Source organism: Saitoella complicata, assembly GCF_001661265.1.
Source record: "Saitoella complicata NRRL Y-17804 unplaced genomic scaffold SAICOscaffold_1, whole genome shotgun sequence".
Classification (NCBI taxonomy): Eukaryota; Fungi; Ascomycota; class Saitoellomycetes; order Saitoellales; family Saitoellaceae; genus Saitoella; species Saitoella complicata.
Genome location: NW_017566992.1, coordinates 748,547 through 761,959, shown reverse-complemented (window position 1 = coordinate 761,959; position 13,413 = coordinate 748,547). Strand labels below are relative to the sequence as shown.

Genomic DNA, 13,413 nt, shown 5'->3' with positions numbered 1-13,413 from the left:
GGTGTGCGGCCTGCAGGTCGGACCGGGATCTACCCTCGGAATGAAACCTTATTTCCAAGCCCCATGTTTCGCTGCTATTTTTAGTGAACGCACGGCAAGAGTGTGGCCTGTGATCTCATCGTTCAATCCATCCTGTTCTCGGGTCTATTCTTGGAGAGGAGAAGTTCTTGGATGAACGCCTTGCCATCACTGCAATTGCGGGAAGAAAGCGTACCGAGGATCTGACAGGACTGTTGCTGATTCGAAGCAGAAAGAACGCGAAACAACATTGCGTTTTTGGCATGGACGACCTACGATATCTCGCAGAATTTCTCAACGAAAGCCGAAGCCTATGCTATTCTTGGGCATGCTTCCCTGGACTATTCTCACACGCTGAGGCTGGCGCGTGTCGGTCCGGGAGCAGGTCCGTTATACGGACAAGATGCGAGGCCATGAGCCTATTCGGCGGATCATATCCACTCAGCCAACAAACTTAATCGAGCCATGTCTCGGCCCGCGAGTATGGAGATAGGGCCGAGAGCGAGTCGAGTGGAAGGAAGGGCATGATGTTCCACCGCAAACAGACCATGGACCATCACTCCCAGCTCTATATAAACTGTCCTCTTCACCCACCTTCTTGATTCTCATCAACTACTCGTTCACATCTCAATCGCTCTACACAGCCTCTCGCTCTCAACCTTCGTTCAACACTACAACAAATACTTTTCAACAACCAAACAACAATGAAGTACGTCGCCATCCTTGCTTCTCTTCTCGCCGCCTCCAACATTGTCTTCGCCGCTCCCGGTGGTTACTCTTACCCCAAGGACGACGAATGCACCACCACCACCACTGAAGAATGCTGTGAACCGACCACTGTGACCAAGGAGACCGAGATCTACGTCACCTGCTACTACACCGAGTGCGTCTACAGCACCTGTTACGAGGACGTGACCTGCACCGAATATGACTACAAGACCCTCTATTCTACTTGTTACGACACCACGACGGAGACTTGCTACGAGACCGCGACCTGCACCGATACGTCTACCACGGAGGTCTGCAAGACTCCTTATTTGTCCTACTGGTACGACGACACGGAATCCTGCAGCTCTAGCTCCACTGTCTACCCTTGCTCCTACTCTTGCGATGCCTCTACGGTCTGGTCAACTTGCTACGAAACCTCTACTTGTGAGACAACCGAATACTGCACCGAGACCTACACCGATTATTACACCGCTGATGGCACCACTTGTTACGAGACCTGCACCGTCACCGACTACGAGCCCTGCTACACTACGGAGACTTGCTACGAGACCTGTTACGAGACCAAGTACGATGAGTACACCTCTATGTGCACCGTCTACGAGACCTGCAGCGTCCCCTACACGACTACCGAGTACTGCTACTACACTGAGCCTGCCTGCACTGAGACCGTCACTGAGACTTGCATCACCACCGAGTACAAGCCCGTTACGTCTGTCTGCACGACCACGGAGAAGTGCACTGTCACAATCACTGAGGACTGCTGCGACGAGACCCCCGCCCCCAAGAAGGGCTGGTAATCGGTTGGTGGGATTTTTGGAAGTGATCATGAGGGGATGTGAGATTTAGTGCGTGCTTTCTTGATATCGATTTCTTTTTGGTTGTTTACCGCTCCTTTCTTATTCTTGATCTTCGTTCGCGGGGTAATCAAGGACCGAGCTCTTTTGGTTTCTTCTATGAGATGCATGAGCGAGGCTTCTGTCTTTTGACGTCTTTTGTTTTTGGATTAGCAGTAGTAAGGCAACTACGTGTTCAGTGGGTGATCTACCTTCAGTTCCTGTGCAAAGCTAATTATAACGTATGTCTATTCATATTCTCATTCATAACCTCGGATAATGCTCCGTCCTTGATGATCAATGCCATCCTTCAGCATATCCTCGATCCTCCTCACCAAGCTCATCACCGCATTTTGAGCTTCAGGTCTTATACATTCATCATCCCTGGAGTTCAACCTCGCATGCCACGTCCACAAACCCCTTAACGAGTATGGAAACGCTGAGCGTCTCGGATCCAAACCCTTTTCGCAAGGCTCGACTGTCCGAGTCCCGCCCTGGAGAAATGCGGGGTGGCCGGAGATTCCGCAATTCTCATGCTCGAGGCAAACGCGGAGTGCACCATCGTTGTACAACCAGTACCACCTCTCAGGCTTCAGACTATCGGAGTACTGCCAGTTGGACTCGTTGAATGAAAGGCTGCAGCTAACCTCGAGAACTTTCTGCCCTATACCGGCGTCCGGAGGCCCGTAGACAAGCAGATTATTGTTCCACTTGTTCAATCCCAGTCTTGGTGCATTGGCCCCGGTCCGAATGAGAGGTGTCAAGTCGTGCAGCAGCAATGTGTCCGAATCCACCCATACACCGCCATACTTCGCCAGCAACAGCGTTCTCACGAGATCCGAATATGACTCAACGGGCATTTTCACCTCCTCTCGATACTTCACATCCCTCCACTCTGACATTTGTTCAAGACACGTACCCGTCGCCTCATTCTCCGCGGCAAACTCCCTGAACTCAACGTAACCCTTTCCAACTCCCCCCGCGTACTTCAGCCTAGTGTTCTCACTCGGACCAGGACCAACATACCAGTAAACCATCTTGTGTCCGTCGCCAAGTCTCTGTGTTGCGAGGAATGAGTCGATCATGACTTCGTGGAAAGGACGCCAGGGACCGGCCCAGTATGCGTGGAAAATCAAGCCGCCGTCCGGAATAGGATACAATGGACATGCTTGAGAGGGATGCGCCAGGGCTTTAGGCACAGAGTCTGCGTTCAGATCGTATCGCGTGACGAGGTCGTGGACGCAGGTGTACGGTGCTGGATCGGTGCCCCATGCTGAGGGAACGAGTCCGCGTGGGCGGAAGTATGTCTCCATGTCCCTGTCGTATGTCGATGGGCTTGCTCTATAAGACCGTGCTGGGTCGGAGGGAGCGAAGGCAGAAAGAACAAGTACGGCCGTAGCTGCCACGGCCAACTTCTTAGCAGTGGGCTGCCCCGATCCCTGTTTCACCGGTTTCCCGGGGATGTGCCTCCCCTCCTTGCCGCGTTCGTCGTCATGGTCATCCACCTCCTGCCCCTCAACCTTCCATGCATTCCATACCCAAATGCCAATTGCCACAACGCCAGCTCCCAGAATGCCTCGTTGTGTGAAGGTTGAAGGGCGTAACTCCGGGAAGAGAATGCACTGGACAAGCGCAATAGTAAGTACCGTAGCTGCTGTGCCGACAAGCTTGACAAGCGTGTCTCTCTGCCTCAATATCTCTGCCACGATCAATCCCGTCAACACAGTGACCAAGACCAGTACTCCATCCAAACCGCTTACGGAGGGTAACAGTGAAGCCGAAGTCGTGAGAACGGTGCACAGCGCGATCGCTGATGAGAAGGCGTACAACAACACTTGCGCCGTCCAAAAAGGTACAGCATCATGTGTAATGACCAGCTCCGTATAAATCCCAGTGGTGGCCGAGACAACCGCAATCGCCGTACCAAGCATGGCACCGTTTGCAAACCCTCCTGCTCCACCCTCGCTACTCGCTCCTGCTCCTGCTCCTGGGGCAGAGTTGAACAAATACAGTCCAGCACAGATCGTCAACAGCGCACCCCAGACACCGGGCCTATTCTCACGTCGAACAAGAACGTGGTGCAGAACTCCCGTAACAGGCAGTTTGGCCAGCATGCTGACGTGCAGCACAGATGGTGCGCTGACCCTCATGCCCCAGAGGTACATCAGATTGTTGGCGTAATACAACGCTGCTGGTACTGCGTACACCCAATACCCTCTCCATAGTCCATTTGTATGATTTGTATGTGACTTGTGAGTGCCAGAACGGGAAACAGCTGACGCAACGCAAAGCTTGAGCACTTCGGAGGCGAGAGTGAAGTGTGCTGGAGAGAGGTGCGTGCCAGACGCACTGCTGACGGCATGAGACAAAGTTGCTCTGACTGTCTCGGAGATGATATAAGTTCCAAGGAGCGACATGACAGGCGAATGTCTACCGACCGAGCGGATTTCCCACGCACTCAGTCCCGGCTGGTTCTGGGATCAAAGGTTGTCGCCTGGGCTGACGTTCTGGGTATGGTAGCAGCGCTTTGGAGGGATTCTTCGGGCATGAGTTCATCGTATATGCCCTTTGTATGAGCGTATTGCGCAGGTCCACTGTCGGTAGCCATCCCGGGGTCATTCGTCGCCCAAACAGGCAATAAGATGTAGACGCGGAGACGATCTGTCAGTAAAGCAGACGACAGTTTATAATGGGACCCAACATTCGGTACAAAGGCGTATCGTTGACGGAACTCGACGGACGGGTCATCAACTCATGAGTTTGACGTACTTACCACTTTGCACGCCGCGCTCGGGCCCTTGTAACGTAGACACCCGATCACGTGCGCTACACCTGGCTAACGACCAGCGCATCGCTCGAGATCAGCATCAGACAACTCATAAAACAACAAGGTGAGTGGATTTACCGGGTCAATGCTGTCAAAATCATCAAGAGGACGTCAAGAGCTATCGATTGGTACCGGTTCCGTCGAGATCGGATGGGAAATGAGCAATGGATGGCTCGACGAACACGGCCGGCGAAATTGGCTGTTGGGGACCAGTACGGTCGATTGCGCGAGCTGCGCGATGTCAAGTGATATTGAGGCCGCTTGTTGGAGTAAAAAAGGAAGTGAATTGGCCGAGGAGTGGTTCCAGGGTCATCGCAATGGCTGTTGCGTATCCCTCGATGAGTTTGGGGGTTTGCGCAGCCATTCAATGACAACGAAGGGAACGAAGATGCCATGGTCTCAAAGAACTCAACGCAGATGCGATAGTGTCTCTTATGTTTCGAACCGCTTGCGACGCCCTCTTGATCTCTTGACAGAACACCCAACTATGTCATGCCCATACAAGATCCTAACAATGCCATAGTCAAAATGTCCGCCGAAGAAGCCCATATCGAACCCCTTTCCGACAACGAGGAGCAGACCTCTTCCTCCACCATCCCCACCAACGTCGCTTCCCGCACGGAGTCCAAGGCCCGCAAGGCCCTCTCCAAGCTCGGCCTCGTCCAGGTTCCCGGAATCACCCGAGTCACCTTCCGCCGCCCCAAGAACGTCCTCTTCGTCATCTCCTCCCCCGCCGTCTACAAGTCCCCCAACTCCAACTGCTACATCGTCTTCGGTGAGGCCAAGGTTGAGGACTTGAACGCTCAGGCTCAGTTCGCTTCTGCTGCCCAGCAGTTGCAGGCTGAGGCCGCTGCCCAGGAGGCTGTTAAGGCTTCTCAGGGTGAGGAGGCTATTGAGGAGAAGAAGGAGGAGGCTCAGCCTGAGGAGGAGGAGGGTGAGGTTGACGCTTCTGGCATTGAGGAGAAGGACATTGAGCTCGTCATGCAGCAGGCTAACGTCTCCCGCGGCAAGGCCGTTAAGGCCTTGAGGGAGAACAGTATGGATATCGTCAACTCCATTCTCTCTTGCTCCGAGTAAGCTTGGGGTAAGGTGAGAGGTGGTATGGGGAAGAAAAATGTTTGATTAGGTGAACAAGCATGTGCGCTCGATATACTGAGGCATGAATACGATATCTTGGAGTTGCATCGCATAACTGTTTCACAGTTTCCCTTCTTTAGGATCTTCCTGGTCCTAAGGCGCAGTTTGGTTCTTCGCCCAGGCCTCATTATAACTGTCCGTAGTTTGCGCTTCGTCTCGACCTAATTTAACAACCGGCCGTATTAGCCTTATCTCTGCAATTGTCATGTTCTTTGCCCTTTAAACCGGAGACTTGGATTCAACTAGGTATCCCTGGAAACTACGGGTCGGCTTTTATGCGATATAGACTTTTGATCGGTGCTGTGGGAACAGCGTGATGAGATATGGCCAGTGCCTTTCGAAGGGCAAGATGCGGAGTCATCGTAACACCGCCTGGATGTAACTAGCTTCGTCAAAACCGTCAATTCTGCCCGTAAACATTTCTTTTTTGTGCGCCGGTGGGTGGGCCACCAGCAAACCCAACAGCTCTCAGATTTGCAGGCCTCGGTCGTGCATTAGGTGACGTACAGCCAGGAAGGCCTCCTCCTTCCTCCTCGATCCTCCCCAAGATCACCACCATGTCAACGCCAAACCAATGGACTGATCCACTACCACCTGCCCCAAACGGTCCATTACACGCATACATGACCCTTCCCCACGACGAAGACGAAGATGATCATGACGGAGACTCCGCACAATCATCCGAAGAGAAAACCACCACGAAGCGCAGTCTAATGGCGAGAATCACACCAGGCGAGCAAGGCGTCATCAAAGTCAAAGCCCTAGACGAGGAAGGAAAGAGACTCTTCGACGACCTATGCGAGGCCTCTCGAAGAGGTGATTTAGAAGCCGTCGATACGCTGGTAACGAACTACAACGTCGACGTAAACCAAGTCGACGAATTCGATTACTCACCCCTCATCCTCGCCTCGTTGTGCGGACACGTCACGATTGTCACTTACCTCCTCGAGCACGGCGCCCGCTGCGACCGGGATACATTCCAAGGCGAACGGTGTATCTACGGCGCACTAACCGACGAGATTCGAGGGATATTGCTGAAGTATGACTTGAGTAAGGCTGTTGATACGAGTCAGCCGTTCGCGTCGCATATAACGAGGGAGTTGTTGGGGAAGGGGGTGGGGAGCGATGTGGTGTTTAGGGCTGTGGGTGGAGACGGGAACGTGGATTTTGAGTTACACAAGTTCATCCTCGCTGCCCGATCACCATACTTCAAACGGAACCTACAAACCCGCTGGAGAGGCAAAAAGCTCATCAAACTCGCACCAATCGTGCATCCACTCACCTTCGAAGCCGTCATCAAAGTCCTCTACATCGGCGAACTCCTCTCCCTCCCCCCCGAACTTAGCGAAAACCTCAGAGTGGTGACAAAGAGTCTCGAGATGGAGGAGGTGGGGGAGATGTTGATGAGTGGGCGGGAGAAGAAGAATTTGAATGATTTGAGGAAGGAGTTGGTGAGGAAGGCGCAAGGGGATATGGGTGCGTGGGTCCGTGACCAAGTCATCGGGAAAGTGCGAAAAGTCGACAAAGAAGAAGATATCGACAACGTTGTCGCACGGATACGGGAGGAGGAGGTTTTTGCGGATGTGGTACTACGCGTCAACCTCCACGACGATGACGACGACGACTCGTCCTCCGAAAACGAAAACGAAAACGGACACGGAGAGGGCGGGGGTGTCTTGTTGTACCCAGCACAAAAAGCAATGCTCTCCCGCTCCGAATATTACCAACTAATGTTCTCCGGCCCCTTCTCCGAATCCCACTCCCCCACCCTCCCCACAGTCCTCCTAGACGTCAACCCCCGCCTCACACCCCTCATCCTCGAATTCATCTACACAGACCGCGTGGCACACATCCCACCCCCTCACGCCCTCGACCTGGTCTTCGCAGCCGATATGTTACTCCTCGATCGTTTGAAGAGTTTAGCCGCAATCGAGATAACCAAAACGCCCCCGGAGGACCCGCCGGAGGGGGTGTCGATGTATGATGTCTTACGCGCAGCATGGTCAACCCGAACTGAACGCCTCGAACACCACGCCGCGTCACATTTCGCTGCACATCTCGAAACATACCTAACATCCCCTCTCTTCGCCTCCATCGTCTCCGAGTCCGCATCACGGATCTCCTCGCGTCAGGAGACCGATACGATTGAGTTGATTGATGATATTAGGTATTATTTGGGGTTGAGGTATGGGATTTTGAATGAGTTGGTGGATGAGAGGGGGAGGGTGCAGGGGGATGGGCCGGGAGGTGGGGTTGCGTTGGGTTGGGGGGTTGGGGAGACGGAGTGGGAGAGGGAGTATAATGAGAGGGTTTTGGCGATTGAGGAGTTGTTGGAGGGGTTGGGGTTGGAGGCGTAGAGTAGCATCTTGGGAGACTTCTTTTTTTGAAGGTGTACGTGTGCGTGGGGCATGTTGGGCATGGTGTGTGCTATATAGTACAGTAGAATGTCATGATATTTTTGATTGAATTGGGCGTATGTCTATGAGGCGGAGGTTGGCAGTGTTCCCTGTTTCTTGTCCAGCTAGCCATACCTTACAACTTGTAGTACCTGGTCTGCAAGCACGACAGTCAGCAACGCACACTCACAAATCAGGCTTGGCTTCAGACTCACCATTTCATTCTGTCCCCTCTTGAACCCACACTTCTCATAAAAAGGAATATTATGATCCTTACACACAAGCGTATTCTTATACGCTCCCTGCTTCTCACAGACATAATCCAATGCCTCAATGATCCTTAATCCCAACTTCTTGCCCTGCTGGTCCTTCGCGACGGCGATGTCTTCAATGTGCCCGGTGGAGGCGGTTTCGTGGATGAATTTGCGCTCGATGAGGAGGGTTCCGGAGCCAACGATGCGGTCGTTTTGGTCGACGATGACGAGGAGGTAGTAGGAGTCGTTGCGGGCTTTCATCCAGTTGAAGCGGGCTAGATTTACCATCGACATCAGCTTTGATTTATGACAAGATAGGGAGGGAGAAGAAAGGGAACGCACCGAGGTACATCTTCTCGGAGATATCTCCAACAGTGGTGAGAACCTTCAACACATCCAAAAATCCACGTCCATAGTCCTTGTTCGAGAGAGGACGGCAAGTGTAGCCCTTGGGGAGGTTCGCCTTGACGTTGGGCGAGATGAGGTCAGGAGAGAACAAGTATTCCTCAGACATAATGATAGAGAGCTGTGTTGTGGAGATGGAGAGACTGTGGAGAGCGACGAAACTGTTTTTTTTGTCGCGGTTTAAGCTTTTTGGAGGTGTTTGATGTCGTATGCCCGCATTAGGCAAAGGATGGTCAGGAAGGCAAGGGACACGCTTGTGGGGAGGGTCCTACAGATCGGTCCGGTCGTTTTAAGAAGGATTATGAGTTGTGTCTCGGTCGTAATACGGTTCTACGCGTATGGCAATGTTTACAGGGTCCATCTGTGGGCCGTTTGTCGTATGGCAATATCGAGCGCGGGGATAGAGGGTCAACATCCGAACTGAGCCGCTGTCGTATTTCGGGCCGAATTGTCGATATTCCAAGTCCGTTGTCGCAGTTGCAATTGCCGTAACTTCATATGCCGTTTCACTGTCGTAAACTTCGGAATCACTCTGCAATCAAATCTGCACCGAACACGAACGAGACATGACAAAAAACGCCCCAAAGCATCAGTATATTCTCCCCCTTGTCCAAAGGCCGCTATATATCCCATGAAAAAAATCAAAAGCAACCGGGAACCAAGAAGGAAAACACACCCAATGCTCCACCTAACAAAAGGACGAAACACCCTTTTTTCACCAATCCAGTCGAAGAAGGCACTGCAAAACTACTCCCAAGCTATGGGAAGCAATTTAACGGCGGATAGCACCCTTGGGGGCCTGCTTAACGACCTTCTGGGCCTGCTGGTTGGCAGTGTTGGCCTGGGACTTCAACTTGGCCTTCTCAACAGCCTTCTCCTTCTTCGACTCCTTAGCCTTCGCAATAGCCTCAGCACGGGCCGCAGAGCGGGCCTCAGGGCGCTGGGACCTCTTCTCCTTGATCACATCCATGGAAGCACCAACAACGGCACGCTGAGCCTTGACGGTACGGCGGGTACGCTTCTTCTGAACCTCGACCTCAATACCCTTCTTGTGCATGCGACGGTAGAGAACGGTCCAGGAGATCTTGCGGGGGTTCTTGCGCTGGAGGAAGAGGGAGGCGTTCTTGGAGGACTGGAAGCGGAAGACCTTGGAGTCACCGCGGACGTAGAGCTTACCCGTACCGGGGTAGATCTTGGAGCCGGAGAAAGCGCACTGTTCGACCTTCATCTGTAGAAATTGTTAGCATTTAGTTGTGGAGAAATGTGCTTGTGTGTGCTGTTTCGGTGTGGGAGATGTGTGCGGTTCGTGGTGCGGGTGGATGATCAAACTGAGATGTCGAACATTGATCTCGGGGGATTGACAAGTCAAACCGTCCTCAACCTCTGGCGAACCCAATTCCAATCCATTTCTCGTCCATCTCACACCACCCTAAACCCTCCGCTCCGCCCAATCTCCCCGTCCCCATCCCACACCCTCAATCCCCTCGCTCAACGCCCGGACACCCATCAATCCATCCGTCCCCAATCCCCCTTAAATCACACCCGCAAACTCGACACACGCAGTCGCAACGACGACACCAAACAGCACACCACACAAATACTCACCTTGACTGAATTTCTGGCGGTGTTTTGGCGGACTTCTCGGACCTCTTTTCGGGGTCTCGTGCTGGGTGCATAATTTGGAGGGGGGGTGTGGCTTGGGGTGTGGCGGTGCGCGAGTGTACGGAGTATGTTGCTCGAAGTGGTCGAAATACGAGCGTTACGTTTGAATCAAGTGACATTGATTCGGGGATAGGACAATATGGGTAAAGTCGGACTAGTCACAGCCCTCATGATCGGCACCCTAGGCGGTGGCTGGCTCGGTATGTGTCTCGTTGAGGACAAGAAAGCAGTACGTCTTTTTCCCTTCTCCCGGAATTCACGGAAGGACTGACATTGACCCATAGCAAATGCGGCACGAGTTCCTCGCCAAAGTCAGAGCACAGAGAACCGAGGAAGTCATGCGCAACGGACCGAAGTTGAGGCATGTCGATGGAGGACCTCTAACGATTTCCGAAGTTCTGTCGGGGAAGGTGCAGTGAAGTGGTGCATATATCCACTCTCGACTTTGAGTGAATGGATGCATATAATCCAGCCCGTTCGAAACGCACGATAAGAACATTACTTGGAGTTTTGGGTGTGAGCTGATTGCACTGGAATGTGTCTGTACGATACCGTAACCCCGGACTGCTACACAAAGCCAAGACCAATTGCCAGAACCAGAAAGCGAAGGAAGGCGTTTTGTTATGAAGGAATGAGAAGCAATGGTCAAGATGTACGATAACGAGAAGGGAAAGGAACGCACGACTGCGATTGCGGCAAACACGATGGGTGTAATATATGCGCTGGAGAACAAGAAAGGAAGCAAAACAAGAAGGACAGCTGTCAGTTCACGGCCCTCTTTCCATCGTCTCATCAATCTCTATCTCTCTCTCAGGCTTCGTGCTGACTGCGTGAGGCACATCCACCTTGCATCTGACTCCATACCTCTGACTCGCAATCCAAGTACATCAGCATGCGACACTTTACTTGGCGTACTTCTCCGTCCACTCCCTCGCAACCCTCAACGCACCATCCTCGTCCTCCTTGAAATGTCTCGCCACGTCTGCAGCAAGCGGATCATCTACCCAAAGAGTTAGCATACATCCCAACACTCACAGTCAGACAGCTGGTCACTATCGTGACTCACATAGCTACATACCAGGATTAGGCGAACTCAACAAACTCTGCACACTTAACAACACAGTCCTAATCTGCAACGCCGGACTCCAATTCCCCTTCAACGTATCCATACAAATCCTCCCCAACTTATCGATATTAGGATGATAAATCTTGGTCAAAAACCGGACTTTGGGTGGAGACATTGGGTATTCTTCTGGTAAGAAGAGCTCTAGTTTGAAGCGGCCGCCTTCGTAGGGGGATTGAGAGGGACCGAGGACGAGGACGTCGAAGTAGCGGAGGTTGTCTTCGTGGGGGGTAGCGAGGATGCCGGGGACTGGGTCGGCTTGGAGGCGTTCGGTTTCCTGTGGGAACCAAATCAGTTGGTGATGGCGAAATGGAAGTGAACGTATGCCCACCTTGATGATCCGTCTTGGGAGAGCCATTGTGAGAGAAGTGTCGATGGTTTGGCGGTGATGGTTGGCTGCAGGCGGGTTCAGGGGCGTGCATCGGCGACGTGCATGGCCCGTGGGAAGCAGCTCCGTGGTTGTTCCAGGAGAGAAAAATTAATTCAGTATTAAACGCTCATCCATGTCTAAAGTTCATCATCTTAACCATAACAACCTTAATAGAGGTACACCTTTTGCGATTCCGTGAGCTGGTACATCTTCACGCTCTTAACGACCATCCCGCGATCCTCGACTGCGGGCCAGGTCGGATACCACTCGTCTTTCGCGGCCCAGAAGTCACGGCGGGCGGTGGTTGTTGAGTCACCCCAGGGTTTGTTCTTCATGTTGTCCGAGAAGTAACCATTTGTACCCCCGACGGCGACGTTGAGGATGAGATAGAAGTCTTGGTCGAAGGGAGCGGCGTTGGACGTCGAGTCTGACCATGGGTCGTCGAGGAGGGTAGAGTTCTTCCAGTCGTATTTGGGGAACTCACCACGGTTATAGAAGGATTCTTTGTTGAAGCGGAGGGAGAGACCTTGACGCAAGCGAGAATTCACATAGACGAAGAGGTAGTCCGGGGTCCATTCAAGTCCGTAGGTGTTGAAACCCCCTGAGAAATCACCATGCAGTTGCTGGACCACGGCGGTGGTCTTGAGGTAAGCATCATAGTCGGATGAAGGACCCCAATGCAAAGAGGAAGTCACATAGTCACGACCAGCGACGTCCTTCCCGGGCGTGTTGCCCTTAGCCTCCATGATGTCAATCTCACCACTCCTCGGCCAAGCACCGTAAACATCATCGGAAGGCATCATCCAAATCGCAGGCCACATCCAGTTACCAGACGGGATTTTAGCCACAACCTCGACTTTGCCATACTTGATCGAGTACTTCCCTTTCGTGTTCAATCTCGCCGATTGAATCGGGGGAAGGACGACACCGGTGGACGAATTAGAGATGACGGCACAATCAGAGTCGATGTCGGAGGTACACCCGTTTCCGGTGAGGTTGAGTGTGTATCCGTTGCTGATGGCAGCGTCGCCGTAGATGTCAGAGGTGAGGGTGGGTACGATGTGGAGCATCCCATCCTTCACAAACGAGTTGTTCTCACTCGTGGTCGTCATATCGAACCCACCATTTCCAAAGCCGGACAACTGCACCTCGTGATTCCAGATACTCGTATCAAGACCATTGGAGAAATCGTCTTCGAGGACGAGGGAGTAGGTGTTGGTCGGCACTGACTGCCACCCATACCACGCCAAAAACCCAGCAACGGCCGCAGCGAGTACGAATCCGATCCAAGGGAACGCTTGGATGAGACGCCAACGATCACGAGTCTCCTTGGCCCACTCGGACTTATCGGGATCCCCTTCGACGAGGGTCGTGACAAAGTGTTGACGGAACATGGGTGGTTTGAAGGTCATGCTACTAGTCGCCGACTCCCTCGCACCCGCACCCGTCAAAATCTTCGGGCGTATCGCCAAGCCACCTGAAGCGTTGGAGGAGAAGGAGTTACGGGTCGAGGATCTCGTGACGGTCAACGGGCGCGAACGGCGGGACGCGGGGGTGCGGGCGCCGGAACCGGGGGAGGTAGGGGATTGAGGCCATTCGTTCGTGTTCAGGGAGGAAGCGGGGGAGTGGTGACGGGGAGTCGGGAGAGCGTAGGTGAGG

General features: G+C 53.0%; 9 protein-coding genes across 9 annotated transcripts; 4 read left to right on the top strand and 5 right to left on the bottom strand.

The window, feature by feature from the left end:
* Window positions 1-722: 722 nt before the first annotated feature.
* Window positions 723-1,544, top strand: SAICODRAFT_4471 (uncharacterized protein; the record flags this gene model as incomplete). Its single annotated transcript, XM_019168789.1, has 1 exon — window positions 723-1,544. One exon carries the CDS (start codon window positions 723-725, stop codon window positions 1,542-1,544), a length of 822 nt encoding a protein of 273 aa, XP_019027398.1.
* Window positions 1,545-1,840: 296 nt separating this feature from the next.
* Window positions 1,841-3,997, bottom strand: SAICODRAFT_22669 (uncharacterized protein; the record flags this gene model as incomplete). The annotated part of the gene is made up of 1 exon (XM_019166619.1): window positions 1,841-3,997. One exon carries the CDS (start codon window positions 3,995-3,997, stop codon window positions 1,841-1,843), a length of 2,157 nt encoding a protein of 718 aa, XP_019027397.1.
* A 902-nt stretch (window positions 3,998-4,899) lies between these two features.
* SAICODRAFT_51899 (nascent polypeptide-associated complex, alpha subunit) lies at window positions 4,900-5,484 on the top strand (the record flags this gene model as incomplete). Its single annotated transcript, XM_019169103.1, has 1 exon — window positions 4,900-5,484. One exon carries the CDS (start codon window positions 4,900-4,902, stop codon window positions 5,482-5,484), a length of 585 nt encoding a protein of 194 aa, XP_019027396.1.
* A 773-nt stretch (window positions 5,485-6,257) lies between these two features.
* Window positions 6,258-7,901, top strand: SAICODRAFT_50859 (uncharacterized protein; the record flags this gene model as incomplete). The annotated part of the gene is made up of 2 exons (XM_019169019.1): window positions 6,258-7,139; window positions 7,209-7,901. 2 exons carry the CDS (start codon window positions 6,258-6,260, stop codon window positions 7,899-7,901), a joined length of 1,575 nt encoding a protein of 524 aa, XP_019027395.1.
* A 62-nt stretch (window positions 7,902-7,963) lies between these two features.
* Window positions 7,964-8,790, bottom strand: SAICODRAFT_68634 (glucosamine 6-phosphate N-acetyltransferase). The gene is made up of 3 exons (XM_019170410.1): window positions 8,537-8,790; window positions 8,156-8,469; window positions 7,964-8,097 (listed from the first exon to the last, which is right to left on the bottom strand). The coding sequence occupies exons 1-3, from the start codon at window positions 8,706-8,708 to the stop codon at window positions 8,077-8,079; spliced, it is 507 nt and encodes a 168-aa protein (XP_019027394.1). The 5' UTR covers window positions 8,709-8,790; the 3' UTR covers window positions 7,964-8,076.
* A 581-nt stretch (window positions 8,791-9,371) lies between these two features.
* On the bottom strand, window positions 9,372-9,827 carry SAICODRAFT_22665 (uncharacterized protein; the record flags this gene model as incomplete). Its single annotated transcript, XM_019166618.1, has 1 exon — window positions 9,372-9,827. One exon carries the CDS (start codon window positions 9,825-9,827, stop codon window positions 9,372-9,374), a length of 456 nt encoding a protein of 151 aa, XP_019027393.1.
* A 536-nt stretch (window positions 9,828-10,363) lies between these two features.
* On the top strand, window positions 10,364-10,884 carry SAICODRAFT_63335 (uncharacterized protein). Its single transcript, XM_019169982.1, has 2 exons — window positions 10,364-10,490; window positions 10,546-10,884. Exons 1-2 carry the CDS (start codon window positions 10,401-10,403, stop codon window positions 10,678-10,680), a joined length of 225 nt encoding a protein of 74 aa, XP_019027392.1. The 5' UTR covers window positions 10,364-10,400; the 3' UTR covers window positions 10,681-10,884.
* Window positions 10,885-11,163: 279 nt separating this feature from the next.
* SAICODRAFT_32711 (ubiquitin-conjugating enzyme E2 13) lies at window positions 11,164-11,742 on the bottom strand (the record flags this gene model as incomplete). Its single annotated transcript, XM_019168222.1, has 3 exons — window positions 11,164-11,261; window positions 11,340-11,661; window positions 11,716-11,742. 3 exons carry the CDS (start codon window positions 11,740-11,742, stop codon window positions 11,164-11,166), a joined length of 447 nt encoding a protein of 148 aa, XP_019027391.1.
* A 179-nt stretch (window positions 11,743-11,921) lies between these two features.
* On the bottom strand, window positions 11,922-13,148 carry SAICODRAFT_51147 (putative member of glycoside hydrolase family GH16; the record flags this gene model as incomplete). Its single annotated transcript, XM_019169037.1, has 1 exon — window positions 11,922-13,148. The coding sequence occupies one exon, from the start codon at window positions 13,146-13,148 to the stop codon at window positions 11,922-11,924; it is 1,227 nt and encodes a 408-aa protein (XP_019027390.1).
* Between the last annotated feature and the right edge of the window lie 265 nt (window positions 13,149-13,413).